Consider the following 19,853-nt stretch of genomic DNA (forward strand, 5'->3'; position numbering starts at 1 on the left):
CATTTTTATCCCTGACTTCCAGCATATTAATTCAAAATCATAGTATGGTTAATAAAAGGCCAAGCAAAGCTATAACTAAATTGGTACACCAAAAACTTTAGACAGAGCACATAAGTGACCCTGTTCTAAAAATTATGGGTCCCCTGTAACCAGACAGAATTTCATAAAAAGCCTTAAAATGGCTCGTTAATGGAAGGCATCAGATTTCAACAGCTTACTCTTAAGTGTCTCATTCTAACACTCAAGGACAATTATCAGAACTTTGCTTTGAACGTGGCTGGTAAGGTAAATGCAAGTGGCTTTCATCATCTGTAGTTTTAACAGGGCATTAAGCTACTGTCCAATCAAAATGATGCCCAATTTCTAATTCTTTCCAATATTTGGAAGCAGATGGTAACACTTATGTTCTTTAATATCTGTCACTGGAGTCAACTGCGAGTCTCCTCTGATGTAAGGCTCTTTCTGGCCTTACTGTTTGATCACTTATTTTATTTTTCCTGGCTAATGTTTCACACTTTGTGCTTTATACCTTCCAGTAAGATCCTTTGAAACTCAGACTTCAAAGCAAGCTGTGCTGAATGTTAACACAAGCCCACATCTACAAAAGCAGGTATGCCTTAAAAACTTACTTCTATTTATCAACAGAACCTAATGTAATCTTAAATGTAAGACAGAAACTTAAAGTAATCTTTGTGTTGTTTTTAGTTTTCTTTCATAGAAATTGATTTAGACAAATGCAGATGTAATAGTCGTCAGGTCTACCAGAGCTCTTTACGGCAAATGGTAATGATCACACAGGAAGAAGCTTGAACTTAACCAAGAACTTATAATAAAATAAAAAGGATGTTTTCTTCCAAAAGAACTTGTTAACTATTATTATAACATTTTTATCTTTATGAATAAATTGTGCTCTACCATTGAACTTAGGTGAAATGTTAAGACTATGAATTTGTACATCTTAATAAAATGCTGTCAGTACAGAAAATTTGCCCATTGAAGAATGAGTTGCTTGAGGTCAAGAATTCATATTAGCTTTGTGCATATAACAGGCAGAGCAGAAAGTACTTAATAAATGTTTCATTACTGACTAAATCTCAATTGCCTGAACTACACAGTGAGTTTTGGGCCAGTTTCAGACAATGGTACAAACAGACCAAACAAAACAAAACTAGAAACCTACAGGCCAGGCATAGTAGAACACCTTTTATCCCAGCACTGTGGAAGCAGAAGCAGGCGAATTTATGTGAATTAGAGACCAGTTTGGTCCACACAATGAGTTCTAGGACAGACCCTGTTTCGAAAAGTCAAGGGGGAAAAAAAAGGAAAAAAGAAATCTACAATTTCAGTTTTTAGAAAAGGGGAAAATTTTAAAACATCTAAAAATTTAAGCAATATTCTACTTTAAAAATCTTCTCCACAACTGCCTATCATGTCTCCTGGTACTAGTGTGGTAGGACTGATTTTTGAGAGCTCCAGGAACAAATATAAATGAATGCTGTTAAAAACAGCCACTGCAGGTGAATAAATATGATTAAGATTTCTAGGTTATATAAGTTTGGTATGCTACCTTGCATCAATATTCTGAGATTATGTAGGAAAAGTCCCTACTGTAACATATAAGCTTAAGTTTTAGGGATAAAAAGCCAATGTCTACTCAGACTGCCACAAAAATATCAGACATATACAAATTCAATCACAGAAAATGAGAGACATCTAAATACACTAAAATGTTAAGGAGGAGCCAAAGGACATTCAGAAATTATTTTTCTTTCTTTTGTTGAAAATAATATAAACTTAAGGAAAATAATAACAACATTTGAAATGTTTCAGAGGAACCACACAATAATTCTGATAACAATCTCTATCAGAAACATGTATTTAAATATAGGATGAAATAAAGTTCCATTCATTTCTTGGAGGGCAATGTAGATATGAATTTCACACCAGAAGCAATTAAATACATAAACCTGTTTACTATACTTCCCTATATAGAATTTATACCATTACATCCAGTATGAATCAACTTGAATTTAAAAATATAATTCGATTTTAGAGAACAAGGTACTAAATAAACATAAAATATTAAATTGAAGGTACAACAAATGATGTTTTCCAGTTTATAAATGAACACATACTATCATTAAGAATCTGGTCATCTTTCTTACTTTAAGTCAGTTAATTCTTAATTAAATGCAATTAATTAAGGACTATCATAAGGTAAACTCAGCCAGTGATTTGTGACTGTTTCTGTCTGTCCTATTAAAGATCAATTCAGGAGTCTTTGTGATGCTGGGAAAATACCCATTGTCTACTTGTCAATGAAGTATATAGAAAATTAAGATGTATTAAATAAAGAAAGCTGTTTTCATGTCAAAAATCACTAACCAAATATATATTATCAAAGTTCATCAAGGTTAAGATAGAATTCGAAATAGAGGAAAACAACCCTTACCCTATTGGGAAATCAACATCATCACCATGAGCTGTCATGTGATAAAGTCCAAATTTAGCCAGTTTAACATGACCCTAAAATAAAAAAAGAGAAAATCACTATGAATACAATTGTCTGAATACAATTGTCAAAGAAAATTATCAATATATGTTTTATAAATATGATAACTGAAAGAAAAAATAGAATAAAAAGGAAACGACATGACTAGTCCTAGGTATGGTGGAAGAGAAACTTTATTGTAGATAAAAAGGAGAGCATGGCCAGAGGCAGAGACATCTGGGTGAATCCAGAATGGACATAACCAGACTGAGTTGGACCATGTGGGGGATGGGAAGGAGAGGGGAGAGAGGGAAGATGATGTGACAGGCAGGAGGCCCAGAGGAGAAGAAAAGACAACCAGGTTACCAAAAAAATCTTAATTCTATAGGGAAGGGCAGCAGGGGGAAGGGCAGCCCAGATGCTGGGTAGGAGAAGTTTGGGGTAGAGGTCTGGGTATGCCAGCCAGGAGGGCCCCGAAACAGGTAGGGACTGAGAGATAAAGGGATACCAGAAGGGGGCATCAGATTCCTTGGAAGTGTAGCTGCCTGATGTAGGTAGAGTGAACTGGACTCAGGTCCTGTGGACAAGCAGCAAGTATTCTTAACCACCAAGCCATCTCTCCAGTCACATACATACAAAATGCTACTATTTAAGATTTTATAAAACACTATAATTTTAGGCAGAATCATTTGTCAAAGTTTAGCATGCTTTACACTTATTACATGTATATAAATGCTTGTAGGCATCAAAATGTCTAGAGATGACCCAGTGTTAAAAAACACTTGTTGCTCTTACTGAGGGTCCAGGTCCAGGACAGCCAGGATAGCAACACACAGAAACTCTGTCTCAATAATAATAATAATAATAATAATAATAATAATAATAATAATAATAATAATTTCACTTAATGTACTGCTGATTATTGGAGGATTTCAGTAGCTTTCATTCTCAAGCAACATAAATATATCTGTTACTAGCTGAAAATTACCTTTCGATCCAACAGGATGTTATGAGGAGACAGTGCCCGGTGGACTATGCCATGCTTGTTCAAGTACTGTAAGCCCTGAAGTACCTCAAATGCTATGCACAAAACCTTTGTATAACTACAAAGAAAACAAACAGCCAGAGATCAATTACAAGGTAAACACAGTCTGTTTTAAGGAGTAATTGAGACATAATAAAAGCATTCAGTAATGCGCTGTTGCTCCTCTTCCATTGAGAGAAAGTAGAACATGCACATCTTCAAAATATCTACTTTGCTTGGAGGTGGTGGCACAGCCTTAATTCCAGCACTTGGGAGTCACAAGAAGGCAGGTCTCTCTGAGTTTCGGCCAGCGTGGTCTACAAATTGAGTTTCAGGACAGTCAGGGATACACAGAGAAATGCTATCTCAAAAAAACAAGTATGTGGGGTGTGTGTGTGTGTGTGTGTGTGTGTGTGTGTGTGTACATATTTATGTATGTATATGTGACACATGTATACACATATACATACATATTTACTTCTACATATTCTGGATATCCTGATTATAACAAAACTGACATGCTACAGAATCTTACAGTTTGGGCTACAATAAAAACCATCTTTACTTTTCCCTGGGAAGGGTTTTAATTTGGAGGTTGTACACTTTTATAGCAGAAAGAGATGCATTTGCTACTGACCGGCTCAGTGTTTTATCAAATTATCACTAATATTTAAAATATCTGGATCAAATCAATAAAATCACCAATTCTGTCAAAATAAAAACAAAACAACTAATCCATGAAAATAAATTTTATATACTATATAAACATTACATATTTCCATATGAACTCATAAAACAACTTCCAGTGATTCATGTTTATCAAACCCTCACTTTAATTCATGGCTTATCCTCTCTAAGCCAGAGAGATGCCCATCTCTTTTACCATTTATCCTGTCTTTCTTCCATTGTTCTTCCCTGAGTTTCTTTAGTATGTACAGAAAAGTACAGAGAACTCATTCAATTCAACCTTCCAACTACCAATATTTTTTATTAGAAGGTTTCTCCTACCCATGTTTTATTCTTAAAAATTAGTATCTGGAAGCAACCACAAAAAGTAAACTTTCAAAGAGCTACAGATACTGAGGCAATAGTAACGATTAAGTGAAATTATTTTTTTTTTTTTGAGACAGAGTTTCTGTGTGTTACTATCCTGGCTGTCCTGGAACTTTGTAAAGCAGTTTGGCCTCCAGTTCACAGAGATCTGTCTGCCTCTGCCTCCTGAGTGCTGGAATTAAAGGCCTTCAAAATCACTAAGAATTTTTAAATAAGAAACATAAGAAAATTGAAGAGCAAATAGCAATAATGGATGATGGTACACACACATCAATTATTATTATGTTAAATGCTAACAGTGCTCCTTAAGCACTGAAAGAACTTAAATCTGATAAGAATTGAGGAAACACTAGAAAAGACCTAAGTTATAGGAAAAAGAGTGATTAACAGATCAGTGGTTACAATGGGCTTTTGGGAGCACAAAGGAGCATAAAGAAAAAGCTTGAGGGCATTGGAATGGCTCCATTTATACTTGATGAGACATTGTTTATCAAACATCTTAGACTAAATCCTATGCTATGAGAATTAAGCCTCAATAAAATGTACTTGAAAATAGTAAAGTGAATAATTTGTTTTTGAAAAATGATTACTGAAACTTGACCCTTTTTCTGAAAGTAAAGAACAAGAAAGAACAAGAGATAAAGAAGCTGAAATAGTCTCTTCTCTTCCGCCATTTCAGCTCATGATGCTCCCCCACAAGAATCACAGACTCACAAACCCTCATAGGCACAAGAACCCTTCCATGGTGCTGGTGAGAGCAGTCCAACTCCCAAACAATATAAGCTATAGTTTTCCTTGAATACCTCTCAGTAGTTGAAGGTAAATCCGTATTGCTGAAGAAACAGCACACTTAGAACATTCATTTAAACTAGATCTAACACAAAAATCTCCTTCCTGTCAGGATCTAGCTTTCATAGTACCAGAAAGTACTGTGTAAGCTGCCAAGGGAGGGGCACAACTAACAGTTCTACCAGCTGTGACACCCATGAATCACAATGACCAGCACAGCAAGTTATATGTGAACGTGAGAGTCTAGATGGTAATCAACAGCAGTGTAAGTGGACATAAGGACCACACAACAGGAGGAGAATAATGTCTCCTACTGAAACCTTAGCCAACTCCCTGGGCCTGGTTTCGTCCTAGATCCTAGAAGAGAATCCACCACTTTACTAGACCACACCCTAAAAGTTATCCTCATACCAAGACATAGGAGTAGCTCTCACCCCTCATGAAAAAAACTTTTCTCTACAGCAAATGGAGCCCATCACCAAAACTGGATACAATGTAGAGATCAAGATCAATGGATTGTGGAGACTCAACCCTAACTAACATTATCAACAGCACAGCCCCTGCATTATCTTCAGTCAGCCCTGAAGTCACATACACAGAAAAAAACAGCAGTTGTATTTATTACTTGTCCATATATTTATATGTAAAAGTAATAATTTAAAAAGAGGCTCTCAATTTGAAAATGGGGAACACAAGAAGGGCTGAAGGGAAGAAAGGAAAATGGAAAGTGATTTAAATATTGTAATTAAAAAGTTAAAAAAGAAAATACCTTTAAATCAAAAAATGTAGTTTAAGCTCTTCTTGGTTCTATAGGTTAACTTTAGCTTCTCTTATTCTCTCTGGCCACTCCCTCCCCTCCTCACACTTCACAGTAACATAAATGAATGCCATATTCAGCAGTGACACTAGAGGTCCTCAGCTGCATAGTATTTCAATACCGATTTCTTATGGAATTGGAATCAAAGCTTTGCAGTGATTGTTTTCATTAAACCAACTTTTAAACAGCTGAATACAGAAGACTCATTCTACTTCCTATAGGGTGTTTTTAGAAATTGATATCAGATTTGTATGTCAAAAACACATTCCTGTTAAAATGAAGGGGTACATATCAAAATAAATTTTGTTCATAAATTTTTAAAAACTAAAATTCATGAACTCAGTTACATTCTTGGCTACTGCTTGAGACTTTGTGGGAATCACAGTTAATGGACTCAGTATCGTCATACTGATCCAAACTAAATCAGACATGCTTTTTTTGCTTCTTTATCCACTTAGAGTTTAATTTTTACAATTTATTTTGAAACAAAAAATAAAAGGAAAAGGAAGTATTACTGTTTTAAATACTGAGGACACTGGTGCATGGCAATTTTGGAACTTGGTACACTTATTTTGTTTTGAGGAATTTTGGTGGGGAGGTATTTGGTTTTGAGACAGAATCTCACTACAAGGTCCTTGCTGTCCAGGAACTCCCTCTGTAGACCACTCTGATACTGAATTCAGAGCTCCATCTGCCTTTGCATCCTGAGTGCTGGGACTATAGGCACGTACTATCCTTAAACTTGTTTTAAACCTGTTTTTTAAAATATGGTCAACAAGTTTGACAATGAAATACTTTTTAAAGCAATATAATTACAATGTAATAGCAACATAAAAATATCTAATGATTAACATATTACAGTTCACTTGTGTGCTCTGGCACATGGACTCCGTCACCCCAACAAATACACACAGTGTAAGGCCTTATTGAAATCACACAACTCCCAAGTCAGAATCTTGCATATAACATTGAGTTTAAGTCAGTCAATTTTAGCTTCTGTGGTATGGTTTGAAGTGATATGTCTTACATGTATGTTTGAATCATTGATTCCCCAGATGGAAACACTGTTTGGAGAGGTACAAGAATCTTTTGGCTATTGTGTGTCAATGGGACACACAAGGCCATTACAGGAATAAGACAGGTTGACTCCATTGCTTCCCAGTTTGAAAGCTCCCAATAACAAATCCTCCTCGTGATGGATTATATCTCCTGACCCATCGACCAAAATAAACCCTTCTTCACTTAAGTCACCTTCCAGACATTCTGTTTGGACAACAAGAAAATAACTAATACTGAACAACATCAGTACCAAGAAGAGGAGTCCCCATGATAAGCCTGGCTGTGCGATTCCAGACTTCTGGAATCTGTTTGTGGGAAGAATTTGTAAGTTTGGAGTTACAGCTAGAGAAGCCTGAGAACTCTGGATGGACAGCTTAACAGATGATTCTGATGGGAGTGTGAAGGACCAGAATGCTCACAGAAATGAGACCGTAAGGGTTCTCCCACCAAGTTTCAAAGGGAACACACATTTTATTGGGAATTAGCCTAGAGGCCGTTCATGTTACCCTGGCAGATCACCTGGATGCATGCTTGCCTGTGCTGAGGATTTGAGTATGGCTGGATTAAGAAGTAAGGGACTATGTAATCAGATGTCTCTCTCCCATCTGCCAGCTCCCAAATTACCACCCAGAGACTTACAGTAATTGCAAATGCTCAGCTGATAGTTCAGGCTTATTACTAACTAGCTCTAACATTTAAATTAACCCATTTCTATTCATTTATATTTTGCCATATGGTTCTTGGCTTTACCTATCCTCCAGCATGTCTTGTTCCTCCCCGGTGGCTATCATCTCCCCTGACTCCACCCTTCTTCTTCTCTTCTTAGTTTAGTTTTTCTGCCTAACCTTGTCCTGCTTGGCTATTGGTCAGAAGGTTTCTTTATTAAACCAATCAGAGCATAATTTACACAGTGTACAGGAATATTTCACAGCAGGACTATTTGTTTGGAGGAGGAGATTTCAAGACTAGATAGCATTCAGGCTGTGGTGTGGCTATATTCACATTTAGCCAGATTTACAGTCACATCAAGTTTAGAAAGTTCATCCATAGCTAAAAGGAGCTATAGATGCACAAAATGTGCAGTTTGGTGAAGAAGGGAACATGAGCCAAATTAAAGCCACAGACAAGGGTGAGCATGGACAAAGCGGCTCTAACTGTTACAGTTCCATTAATGTCAACCCGTGTACTTTCTTTACACTTTGCATGGGGAAAACCGTAAAGGTTCCATGAGACTAAGATCTCACCCATGTACAGATCTGGGGTATAAAACAGAACATCCACTTACAGAACATTCATTTGAAAGGAAAGTGCCCTGAAACAGTGTTCTTCCATGGTGAACTAGTAGAAAACAATTGCCTAAGGAGGATTTTCTGAGATTCAGCCATGAAGGCACATAGATGGCACTGCAGCAACGGTCTAAAGGTCAGACTACATCTTAAGCAACAGCAGAATTTACCGTCATCCTATGGGGTAATTTGTGTAGGCTTATAGGATGCAAGAGAGAAGGAGTCATGGAGGCTTGTTCTAAGGTTCCAGAAGAAAAGCTGGTGATACCAGGTAATGTGTGGCAGGGTCGTATTTCTTATCAGGTGGCCCTGAAAGGCTACTACTATGTGAAGCTATGAAGGCCAACCTTGTGTTGCTAATGACCATGACAGTAATGTGGTGCATCTTCAAAGGAAAGTTCCAGGCACCAATTAAAGCCAGTGCAAGAGAAGGTGCATGCATGCTGCTGGTGGGAAGAGCAGGGAGCGCAGCAACCAAGTCTGTCCGCCCCCTGATTACTGTTACAAGGAACCTTCAGGGCCAGTTGCAGCTACAGAGTCTAACATTTGTCCTGCTTCAGTCTTGCCTTGGGCTATGGGGTTTTTGTTTGTTTGTTTTGTTTTGTTATTTTCTCCCCCATTTTCTTTGGAATGGGTTTGTTTACTCTGTGCCATTTTATGGAAGTAACTTACTTAAAATATGTTTTGGATGGGGCTCACAGGCTGGAGTCTCAGAAGAGACTTTGTTTGAACAGTAAAACTTTGGTATTTTTGAAGTTGGAATAAATGCATTTTGCATTAGGAGACACCCATTGGTTTAAACACTTGGTAATTAGCTGCTAGAACTATTTTTTGGAGACTGTAGGAATAGTTAGTGGTAAAATGACCAGTATATAATCCTGTAGTACTTGGGTAAATTGTAAATTAGACTGTTTTTGAAGAGAACCTTAGTTTCATTGTATCCATATGCTGTGATACAATTCTCTTGACAAAAGCAACTCCAAAGAGAAAGTCTAACTCCCAATTCCAGTCTTTAGTCCATCATGGCAGGAATGTCACAGTGACAGAGCCTGAGAGAACTGGCTACTTTACATCCATAGTCAAAAGCAGAGAGCAGTGAGTTAACGCACGCATGCTAGAACTTGGCTTGCTTTCACCTCTCCAGGACTCCAGGACTCCAAACCCAGGGAATGGTGTCACCCTCAGTGTGTCCTCCTACATCAACTAGTATAACTAAGATAATCCCACACGGACACTCTCAGAGGCCATTGTCCCAGGGGACTTTCAGATTCTGTTAACTTGACAAATAAACCACCAATTCCCTCAGATATTTGCAATGTTTCCAAGAAGAGATTCTATCAGAATGTGAGAAATGGAGGCCAGGGAAGCGAACCAGAGGTCAGGGCTGCTGAAATAGATTTGGAACTCATTCATATAGAAGTGTTAACTAAAACCACACATGCTATTTCCTCAAATCAATGATCCATGACATTTCTAAAGACCACTGCATAAGCCAAGACACACATACTGTCAGCAAACCAAGGGGGAAACAATTCTAGACTGTGTAAGTTCAATGTGTTTTTTCACCTTGTAAAAATCCTAATCCTTTCCATATACATTTTCCTTTAGTATCAACTGAAGGTAAGAAGAAAGAGAAAACAGATGAAGTATAGTTAGCTACTATATGATGTAAAAATGGAGAGAGAAAAATACTGCTGATTAGTATTCAAATAATACAAGTATAAAATTCTATTTATTTTAAAGAATCTCTCATATACTTTTAAGATTTAAAAAGATCCTTTAATATACAACTTTTCAACATTTATTAGCTTATAAATTCAGAATTAGAGGACAGGGTGTTTGCAATGATATGCTAATATATTTGGAAACTTTAATTGGAACATACCATTTATTTAACAGAATTTTAAAGAAATTATTTTAAGATTTAATTTTAAAAAATCATGTGATATGTGTGTTTCTGTCTTAGGTGTGTTCACATGTGACTCTAGGTGCCACAGTATCCAGAAGAGAGTGACTATAGAGCTGGAGTTGTAGGTAGTTGTGAGCTATCCAAGGTGGGTACTGGAAACCGATCTCTGCAAAAGCAGTACCTGTCTCTAACCACGGAGTCACCTCTCCAGTCCCAGAGGAAATAGCTCCAAAAATTAAAAGAGAGAAACTTCTTTGACTACTGAACTTATTATATATTTTATGCTAAATTAAATAACTAATTTCCCCTCAGATTCACATGTTTTGCAATGGAACTTTCACAAATTAATTACAAAGATTATTTATAGAAGGTACAAAAATAACTTCCTCTGAGTCTAAGCTGTCTCAGTTGTTAGGTTGGGCATATTTTACAACTCATTTTTTATTTTAAAATAACCAAAGTTGAATATTGTAAATCTAGAATGCTATCAAATGGCCATGAGATACAAACAATGGAAAATCAACTTTCCAACCTGAACACTGGGTTGTTGAGTTTTCTTCTCAACAATTAACTTGCTAAGATCAAAACACATGTGGAAAACATGGTCCAGGTTGATAACAGGAGACTCCAGAACTGATTTGCTACACTTGAGAATGTTCCAAATCTAGCTTGCTTCACTCCCTAAGTTTACAGGGTGAGGCATATGCACTAAACAACGGCTAAGGATCGCTCATCTCCTGGCAGATCCCAAGCCTCATTGTCTTAGGAGTAAAGCAAAACACATGATCCAAATGATCCATTCCTCCTCTAAACATCTCAGGGTCTTTAAAAACAATGTAATACTATGTTGTTCCATTAAAGTTAGTATTTTATAAATTAACAACTATGCCTGTATGCCCCAGTTTTCCTGATATAAAATAATCAGCAAAATAGTATTCTAATATATCAGTGAGAATAAAGTCATCATTCAATAAGTATGGGTATTTTTGTCATAAAATCTTGTCATAAAATAAAAAATAAAATTTTTGTCATAAAATTTTCATCTTTAAAATAACTTTATTATCATGACACAGACACACTAAAATCTTTTATTCTACTATAAAAATTTTAATCTTATAAAAAGTCATCTATGAGAACATAATTGCAAATACCATACATAATAGTACAATGCTGAATATTCTTCCCTAATATTTGAAACCAAGGAAATATGAATCAGTATTTGCATTCAATTATCTGGCAATAGTTCAATTTTGTGAAATAGATCAAAAATTAAGCCATAATGATTTTTTTTTAGAAAGGAGTGTAAGCATATTCTAGCTAGTGATAATATGGTTGCCTACATAGAAAATCTTAAGGAATGTGCAAGAGAATTATTGGAACTAACAGTAAATTTAGTTCACAGGTGGGCCAAGGAGACTCTGACCAGAAGCAGATATGATGTGGCAAGGGCGTTTGTATCACTCATGGAGGCCAGAGAACAGATAGACATCAAAGAAACAACAGTGGCAGGAGCACCAAAAGGAAGACTGAAGAAATCTAGGGAGCTGCTGAGAGCAGAGACAGCAGGAAGTAAAGATGGAATACAAAGAAGGCTGTGTAGAGCCACAAGCAAGAATGACCCCCTTAGCTGATAGACCTAACCCCAGATTGCAGCCAAGCCTCACTAGTCACTGGAGATCTGTAACTAGCCTCTTTCAGACACCAAGGATCCCTATACCCTAGGTCCAAGAGCTTTAACATTCTCTGTGAGAGGAACTTCAGAGTTCAAAATAAGAGACCAGCCAGGAATTCCAAGCATAGGTGTTTCATGATACTGTTGCTAGAGCCCAGACTTTCACTGTCTGCTAAGCACCAGGCTGCCAGCCATCGGAACACAGAGCAGGTCGCCTCTACCCAAGCACCTAGAGCCCCTCTCTCCTGCATCTTGCTGCAGCACTCTGTAGGCAAGTTCCTAAAAGATGTTAGAGGTTGACCACCTTGGTAATGACCTTGACCTCCACATAGTTTGGAACTCTGCTTGTATCCCTTGCCATCATGTTTGAACATTCCAGCCACAGGTTCGGGTAATGAAGTAGATAATTACAATCTCATAAAGACTCAGGGTAAGCAATTTTTGTTAGTTTAATGTAACTTTGTACATTAAATCTCTTATGATTTAAAAAATAATCTTGAGTAAACTTGTGAAAAATTAATAGTGTACTTGTAATAAAAAATTAGATAACACACTATTCTGGTTAAGAAAACATACATTTCTTGAGCCACTGAAATAAGTGAATTAAATTTTGTCATTAAGTTCTACCCTAGTCATAATTACTACTTCTGCTTCTTCCTCAACCTGGCCTTTACTTAAAGTTCAGTGTTCACCTGGGACTACCGGTGTACACCAAGAAGCTACCATGGCCCCTTTCAGGAAAATAATCTTGGCTAGTTGAATAAATTCCTAGAACTGGGATGTCAAAGTTTTCATACACTTACCCCCAACTGAGGAATTCTTTCTAGTATGGTGCAGAATGTTAACCTTGAATTTCTATGTAGTAAGTGAATTAAAGTTCTTAAGGTAAAAACCTACATTGAATTTTATCATCACACAGTAACAAAAGAAATCAGTGTCCTTCAGAGTCTAGTTACAATGCTCTTTTGTTTGGAAATTTGTCAAGTATTCTACAGTACCTCACAGGCTTCCTTTCCCGAAGCAGGTCTTCCAAACTCCGCTCACAGTGCTCAGCCACCACCACCAGTCTTTCTGACAAAAACAAAGCAAATGCACTTTAACAAGATCATATAGCCCTCAGAAGTTATTAGCATATAACACAAATAACAAACTTTAAATTATTATTTATTTTCACTCTGTGCATGTGTCATCAGTCTTCCTTACTTCTACCTGGCTTGCTCCTCTCCGTGTCCTCTATTGATCAGTACTCCATCAACCCAAACTGAAATGCTACCCATCTTCTATCATAATTCATTAGTCTTCTCACTGTGCTTTCTCTTCATCTACTTCTTACTGAAAAAACGATTACATTTTATCCTAACCCTGGAACTTGCTTGAACCACAGGCATTTAGAGCCCACCTTGGGCTTCAGTAGAAAACTGTCAGGCTGGATTGGCAGCTCAGCTGGTAGAGTGCTCTCCTAGAATGCACAGAGCTCTGCATTGAATCAGCAAGTACTTTATAAACCAGCATAGTGCCACATGTCTGCAATTCCAGCACTGAAAGGTTGAAGGGGAGACTAGGACTTGCAGGGCCATTCTTAGTGATACAACTAGTTAGAGGCCAGCCTAGGATACACTGGACCTTTGTCCAAGAAAACAAACTGGAAATGTCACTAGCAACTCAAGAGAAAACAACCTATAATTTTTCCCTTTCTCAAACCCACACACAAAGTTCTGCTTTTTCTATTTCCCAGCTGCTTCCAGGGCCTACACGGTTTATTCTATCTGCTGCAATTGGGGTCTAAGCCAGCATTATCTCATTATGTTTCCATGGCAATCTCTTAACTGTTCTTTCACCTGAATTAAGATCTTCCTCACACATGTTTTCACACTAAAGTGCAAGTGATAGGACAATAAATCCGAATAGGGAATTCCTTCTCTAGTTTCTAGTATATATTTATCTCATCAGCTTTTGAGCACTCATCCTTTGGGGAATCAACTTGGGGCTGAAATTACCTACATCTTAACCTTTTGTAAGAACTTCTGCATTGCATTTATTTAGTGGGGTGTGTGTGCATGTGTGCTCATGCCACTGTGTACATGTGGAGGTCAGAGGAACTCACAGTAGTAGTTGTTTTCCTTCCATCATGTGTGTCCTAGGGATCAAATTCAGGTTGTCCGGTTTGGTGGCAAATGCTTTATCTATTGAGTCATCTTGATAGCCGCTTTTTAAAAAGAATGCATTTTATGTATCCTGTGTATAAGTAGTTCATGTGCATATGTGCCTGTGTACACATGCCAAGTGTGTGCTTGGAGGTCACAGAACAACTTGTGGAAGTTGGTTCCGCACTTACGTCATGTGGGTTCCAGGGATCAATCATGTTGTCACCTTTTCCTACTCCGTCATTTTCCCAGCCCCCTTCATTTTAAACTTTTATCTCCTGTCACGTTACATGGTGCTTAAAAACAGACCATTTTTCTCAGGCTCAAATGCTAATTTTACTATTCATTAACCTAAGACCTTGGGATCTCTCTATCTGGCAGTTTCTTCCAAAGAGGAAGAAAATAATGTCCACGACATAACACTGTGATAAGGGTGAAATGAACTCACATACAATTAGGACTGAGAAGATGATGAAAACAATAATGCCTACATCACAGCATTATAACGAGGGTGACATGAATTCACATATAAATTGGACTGAGACTAGTTCATAGCATAGAGCCAGCACTGTTGGCTTTTACTATTATTCAAGATTCAGGCCTCAGTAAACATGACTTCCTTTTTTTTATCTCCCAGAATTGATTCACTAGTCTTATAATGTATTCCACACAGTACTTTTCTTTTGTATCACTTATTAACTCTAAAAATGTACAAACATTTTTACTTAGTGCCATTCTTCTCTACTTAGATAATACATTTTGGGATAGCAGGTCCATGTTGGTCTTGTTTGGAACTGCAATACAGGTGTCTACAATTCATCTGAAACATATAGGTACATACTAAAATTATATATGTTAAACTATGACAGGGCAAGACAGTGAAAAGGTTCCTCCAGTCTGTATTCTTGCTGAGCCCAGGTTTAACTATAATTTAATCTCCTTGGTGGAGAATCCCATGGGAAATTATCCAGCTCTATCCTAGGAACCCAAGATCTGGATATACCAGCTAATTTAGCTTCTGTTAAGCTGCCTGTTGGTACAAACCTCCTCCTCCAGTTAGCTGATCATCTTAACTTCTGCCAAATTGCTTGCTTCTATGAACCCCCTACTCCCTGCACCCTCCCCTCCACCCTGAAGGTACCAAGCTGAATGCCAGGATAGGCACAGTTTTCTCAGGGCTACACCTGGGTCCCTGAATACCTGGGTTTAGTCCCAGAAGGCCAGAATAGAGACTGTCAATTGGCTATAAACTGTGGCTGACTGGTCATCTCTGGTGGGATCCCCATAACAAAATAAATTAGAGCAAAGGCATAATGAGGACATCAGAAATGACGACAGTCATCTAAACAGATTTGTTCTGTGTTCAAAGTACACACTTATGTTATAACCTGATACAATATCTTAGTAGTACTGAAATTAATACACAAAACACATCAGAATTTATTAAAATATACATATTTCATTAATCAGCTATCTACAAGTAGATATGTGTATGCCTTTCTACCTGTAAGAGACTTGTATACTATGTGGCATTAGGCTGCAAATTTTCAGGCTTCCTCTGGAAACACCTTCAGTGTCTGTCAAGGCTTTAAGATTCTATAGAATTTTAAACACTGTTTTAGTAATGTAGAGTCATAACCCTTGGCAAAAAAATCAGCATTTCTCCCAGAGGTAAAGGAGTATATACTGAAAGAGTATTTCCATTATGAACCTCCTTTTTTGTTTTTTCCAAGAACTCATCAGAAGTACTCATTCCAAAATTCTGGATCTGTTTGAAAATAGTTTCTGTTTGTTATAGAAACAGTCTGGCTGAACAGAATAAACTGTTGGTTTGGGAATCATAATGTGCCAAAAAACAATTCAGCAATGAAGTGGCATTATTTAAAAATAACCAACATGCCAGGCTGGAGCCATGGCACATTGCTCTCCCAGTGGACCCCGTTAGGTTCCAATCACCCACACCCAGCATTTCACAGCTGCCCACCCATCACTCCAGCTCCAGGGGCTCTGAGGCACCGCCACTAATGTATACACACCTCCTCACACGCATACACATAATTAATGGTGTGAAAGTATTAAACACTAAAAACAAATGGGACATTAAGGAATGTCTGAAAAGCAAGAAATAATCTTTTTGTCCTCCTCACAAAATGTATTGGATGTGAATTTTCACATGGTACATCTACCTTGAACTGTGTGTGTTTTCAGCCAGTGCAAAGAAACTGAAGATTCATCAGGAAAGATAACAGGGAAGTTGAATAAGAGAAAGGCAGGAAAAGAAAGATATGGGGTCTTCAGGGATGGGTCTGAGAATAGAGGTGCTTGTCATGCAAGCCTAATGAATTCAGTTTGATCCCTAGAACTCATGTAACTGTGGAAAGAGATAAACAAATCCACACCATTGTCCTCTGACCTTCCACACACATGCCCCTGACATGAACATGTGCCCTGACAAGTGTGTATCCCTATTCATACATGTCTATCATGTACACATATGCATAGTCATAGAAAAATATCAAAGTTCAAAGCAGAAAGTTTTTAAATTTTTAACATAAAATGAATTATGAATGCCTTGTAATAAGGTGTTATCAACATATAGTTCCTGCATAATTTCTGTCATTCAAAGGAAAAACTAGATTAGAGACTAGCTCATCACTTTAAAATGTGATATTTAAGTAAATGTTTAAACAGTAATGCCAACAAAGAAAAACTGATCCACAAATACTATTAGTACCAGGGTTCTGCAGTAGTCAGTTTTAAAAGTCAGATATAGCCCTCAGGTATTCAAACAAACTTTAGTCTAGTCAAATTCACAAAGAAATTATATGAATAACTGGGTTTCTAACTAGGGCCCTTAACAAAGCTTATCCCAAATAATCCAGTGATCCTGATTCACAAGTTGAATGTCCTTGAGACAGACTGAGGATTCCCCAAAAAAGCAGCAGCCTCAGCTCCTGCCCAAATTTAGTGTCTCTGTGATGACATGTTTGGGCTGGACTAGCAAGAATCATGCACTCTAGTTCTTACCACATAATCTTTTCATACACACAAACCCTACAAGTTCTTTTATGTGATATAACCCTGACCGATTCATATATTTAGATTGAAATTTATAGGTTATAGATACAGAATAAATTATACTATGTCCTTAATAATGTTATTTTTCTGACTTAAATTTCAAATCTCTGTAGCAAAATAACTTTTCCTCCATTTCATCTCACTAGCAATCACAGAAGCATTTTTAGATAATCAATACCAAACACAAAAGGGCCACAGTACCACTTAAAGTCTTCATGCAATTCTAAACTCTGCTGATATTTTAACTCAAAAGAAAAAGGTTAAACTTGATCAAATCTGTATATTCCAGCTTTATTGGCTTCATTTAAATATATTTCATTGGCTTTTAAAAAATAAATCACACTCCAAGTTCTAATAAGATGTCTACATTCTTGAGGTTAAAAACACCATCCTGCTGATTTACCAAGAAATAGCATCTCCAACCAATTTGGAATGAGCTCCAGAAAGCACTGAAGGTCTGGCTTCTGTATGAACCTAACATGTGAAAGTATAAAGTAAGAAAACAGACCACATGTCACAACTCCATGTACAAATAAAGGACGTGGTCACAGAAGAACCACAAATAACAAAATATGTGCATAGCAAGATTGAAAAAAAGAAAAGCATAGATCCAAAATCAAAATTCTTCATCAGACACAGGAAATGCTCTTAAACCACAGTCATATGTTATTACATCATTGAGATGTATGTGGTGTTCACTAAGGAGGCTAGAAAATAGAAAATTCAATTCTACAATTAGATGCAACCAGAATGATTGAAATTCTTCAGAATAAGTGTGTTTTCAAATAAGTACTTATTGTAATTCTGCTATTAACTCCTTATGCACACAAATTTTTCAGGCACTGAACACTTGCAATATATAACACTTGCAAGAAATCAAACTCTCTAGTTTCTCTAGTTTGACAGTCATTGACATTGTCAGTCTAGGCACTCAGGCTTATGATATAGGAATCTGTAGTGTGTTCATCTCCTCTGTGGCCCTCTTTGAGAGAACTGCTGAGATCTTGGAGTTGGGAATTCAAGGAAAACAGAGTGAGTATTGATAATGGTGGTCAGGGCAAGAGACTAAGCAGACTGTTGGGCTGCCTTCAAAGACCAGCGTGGTACAAAAGGGGACCCTTTACTGTCTGGCACTGATAACCCAATGAGGTTCACAGGCAAAGTTAGTGACAGTGATACTCATAAAGGGTTTTGTTGGCTATAGCCCAACTTCCACACTGATAGGAAGTTGCTTAGAGGAAATACAGCTTGGAGTGGCATAAAGGGACTAGAGAAAGATATAGGACTGATAAATTTACCTTCTGATGAAGAAAATGTATGAAAACTAGTCACAGATCAAGGCCCGTATTACAGTTTGTGAAACTCCAAATACTTTTCCAGATATGATAGGAAGAAACTAAGGACACTTTAGGAACAAGAATGAAGTTCTAGAAACTAAATAAGGTGGTAAGGGTCTAAGGAGAATGTTCTACTCAATATGGTCACCAGTCAAGGACAATAACATACTACACTGCTAGGGTTTCCTTGGAGTGATTTGGGACTGTGAAATCCTGCATTTGCAAGGTCTTTCTTTAGATGCTGTAACTGAACTTCATGGGACTGTGAGGGGATAACTATTGAAGCATGCAGGGAATGACAGTATCTGTTCACTGTTGGAGGATTAAAAATCCCTAAATGATTCTCATAATTTTCTACCATCAATATTACTGCAGCCATCTAACACATAAAAATACTGGATACAAGTTAATTTTAATGCTTAAAAAACGTGAGTTCCTGAGAGAGCTTTTTGCAAAGGCTGGAACTATGCACTCCCTACTAGAGAGATAGTTACCATTAGTCTCATGGTTGTCTTTAAGCCACTTGGAATCAAAGCACCCCCTTCTTCCAGAACTCATCAGAATTAAATCCAGCACTCATACACCACATTAGCCTAAAGCTTTTATGTAACATAAAAAGGAACACATACAGTGCCCTGACTGTATGCCTCTTAATTAGTAAATATGTCATATGGTATAACACTAGGTTTCTGTCAAATCACAGTTAGTATTAATTAATTAAAGACTAACACAGTTTGGAGTAGATACTTGGATTTTACTTATAAGCAGAGTAAGACACAGAGTTAGCAATGTTGAGTTACACATTGTGGACTATAAATTTGTCCTTCTCCTAGGACAGGGCAAAGAAGGACAATCAAGCAGTGCTGTGACTTCACAATGACAGAGGGACTGAAATGTGGAGAGTGCCACTGCTGTGAGCTTCATGTCGTCACACTACTGTAGAAGCTGAAGGGTACAGAGCTTCATTTGCTTACTCAAAGGCAAGTTTAGGACATTCGTACGTAGGAGCCTAGACTGTCACTGTTTCAAAGCCAGCTTTCTTCCAGTGCTGCCCTCCAAATACGTCCCCATAGCAAGAAACTCTTAATAGTTTTCACCTGGAAGATGATGCCAGGCCAGACAATAATAATCTGTTACTAATATTTGCTGCATCAATAAATGAAAGACAACTTTAAAGATCACAAAAAGCTCTAA

At 37.3% G+C, this 19,853-nt stretch overlaps 1 protein-coding gene across 5 annotated transcripts in view; it reads right to left on the minus strand.

Annotated features, from left to right (window-relative positions):
* Tbck (TBC1 domain containing kinase) overlaps positions 1–19,853 on the minus strand; it is a 143,150-nt gene that overhangs the window by 116,103 nt on the left and 7,194 nt on the right. For all 5 annotated transcript variants that reach the window (XM_035452000.1, XM_027395732.2, XM_035451999.1 and 2 more), the window contains exons 3-5: positions 13,099–13,171; positions 3,480–3,594; positions 2,453–2,526 (exon numbers count right to left, since the gene is read on the minus strand). In XM_035452000.1, the coding sequence (XP_035307891.1) occupies positions 2,453–2,526; positions 3,480–3,594; positions 13,099–13,171 (262 nt within the window). The remainder of the gene's footprint in view (positions 1–2,452; positions 2,527–3,479; positions 3,595–13,098; positions 13,172–19,853) is intronic.

The sequence above is a fragment of the Cricetulus griseus genome, assembly GCF_003668045.3.
Source record: "Cricetulus griseus strain 17A/GY chromosome 1 unlocalized genomic scaffold, alternate assembly CriGri-PICRH-1.0 chr1_0, whole genome shotgun sequence".
Taxonomy (NCBI): Eukaryota; Metazoa; Chordata; class Mammalia; order Rodentia; family Cricetidae; genus Cricetulus; species Cricetulus griseus.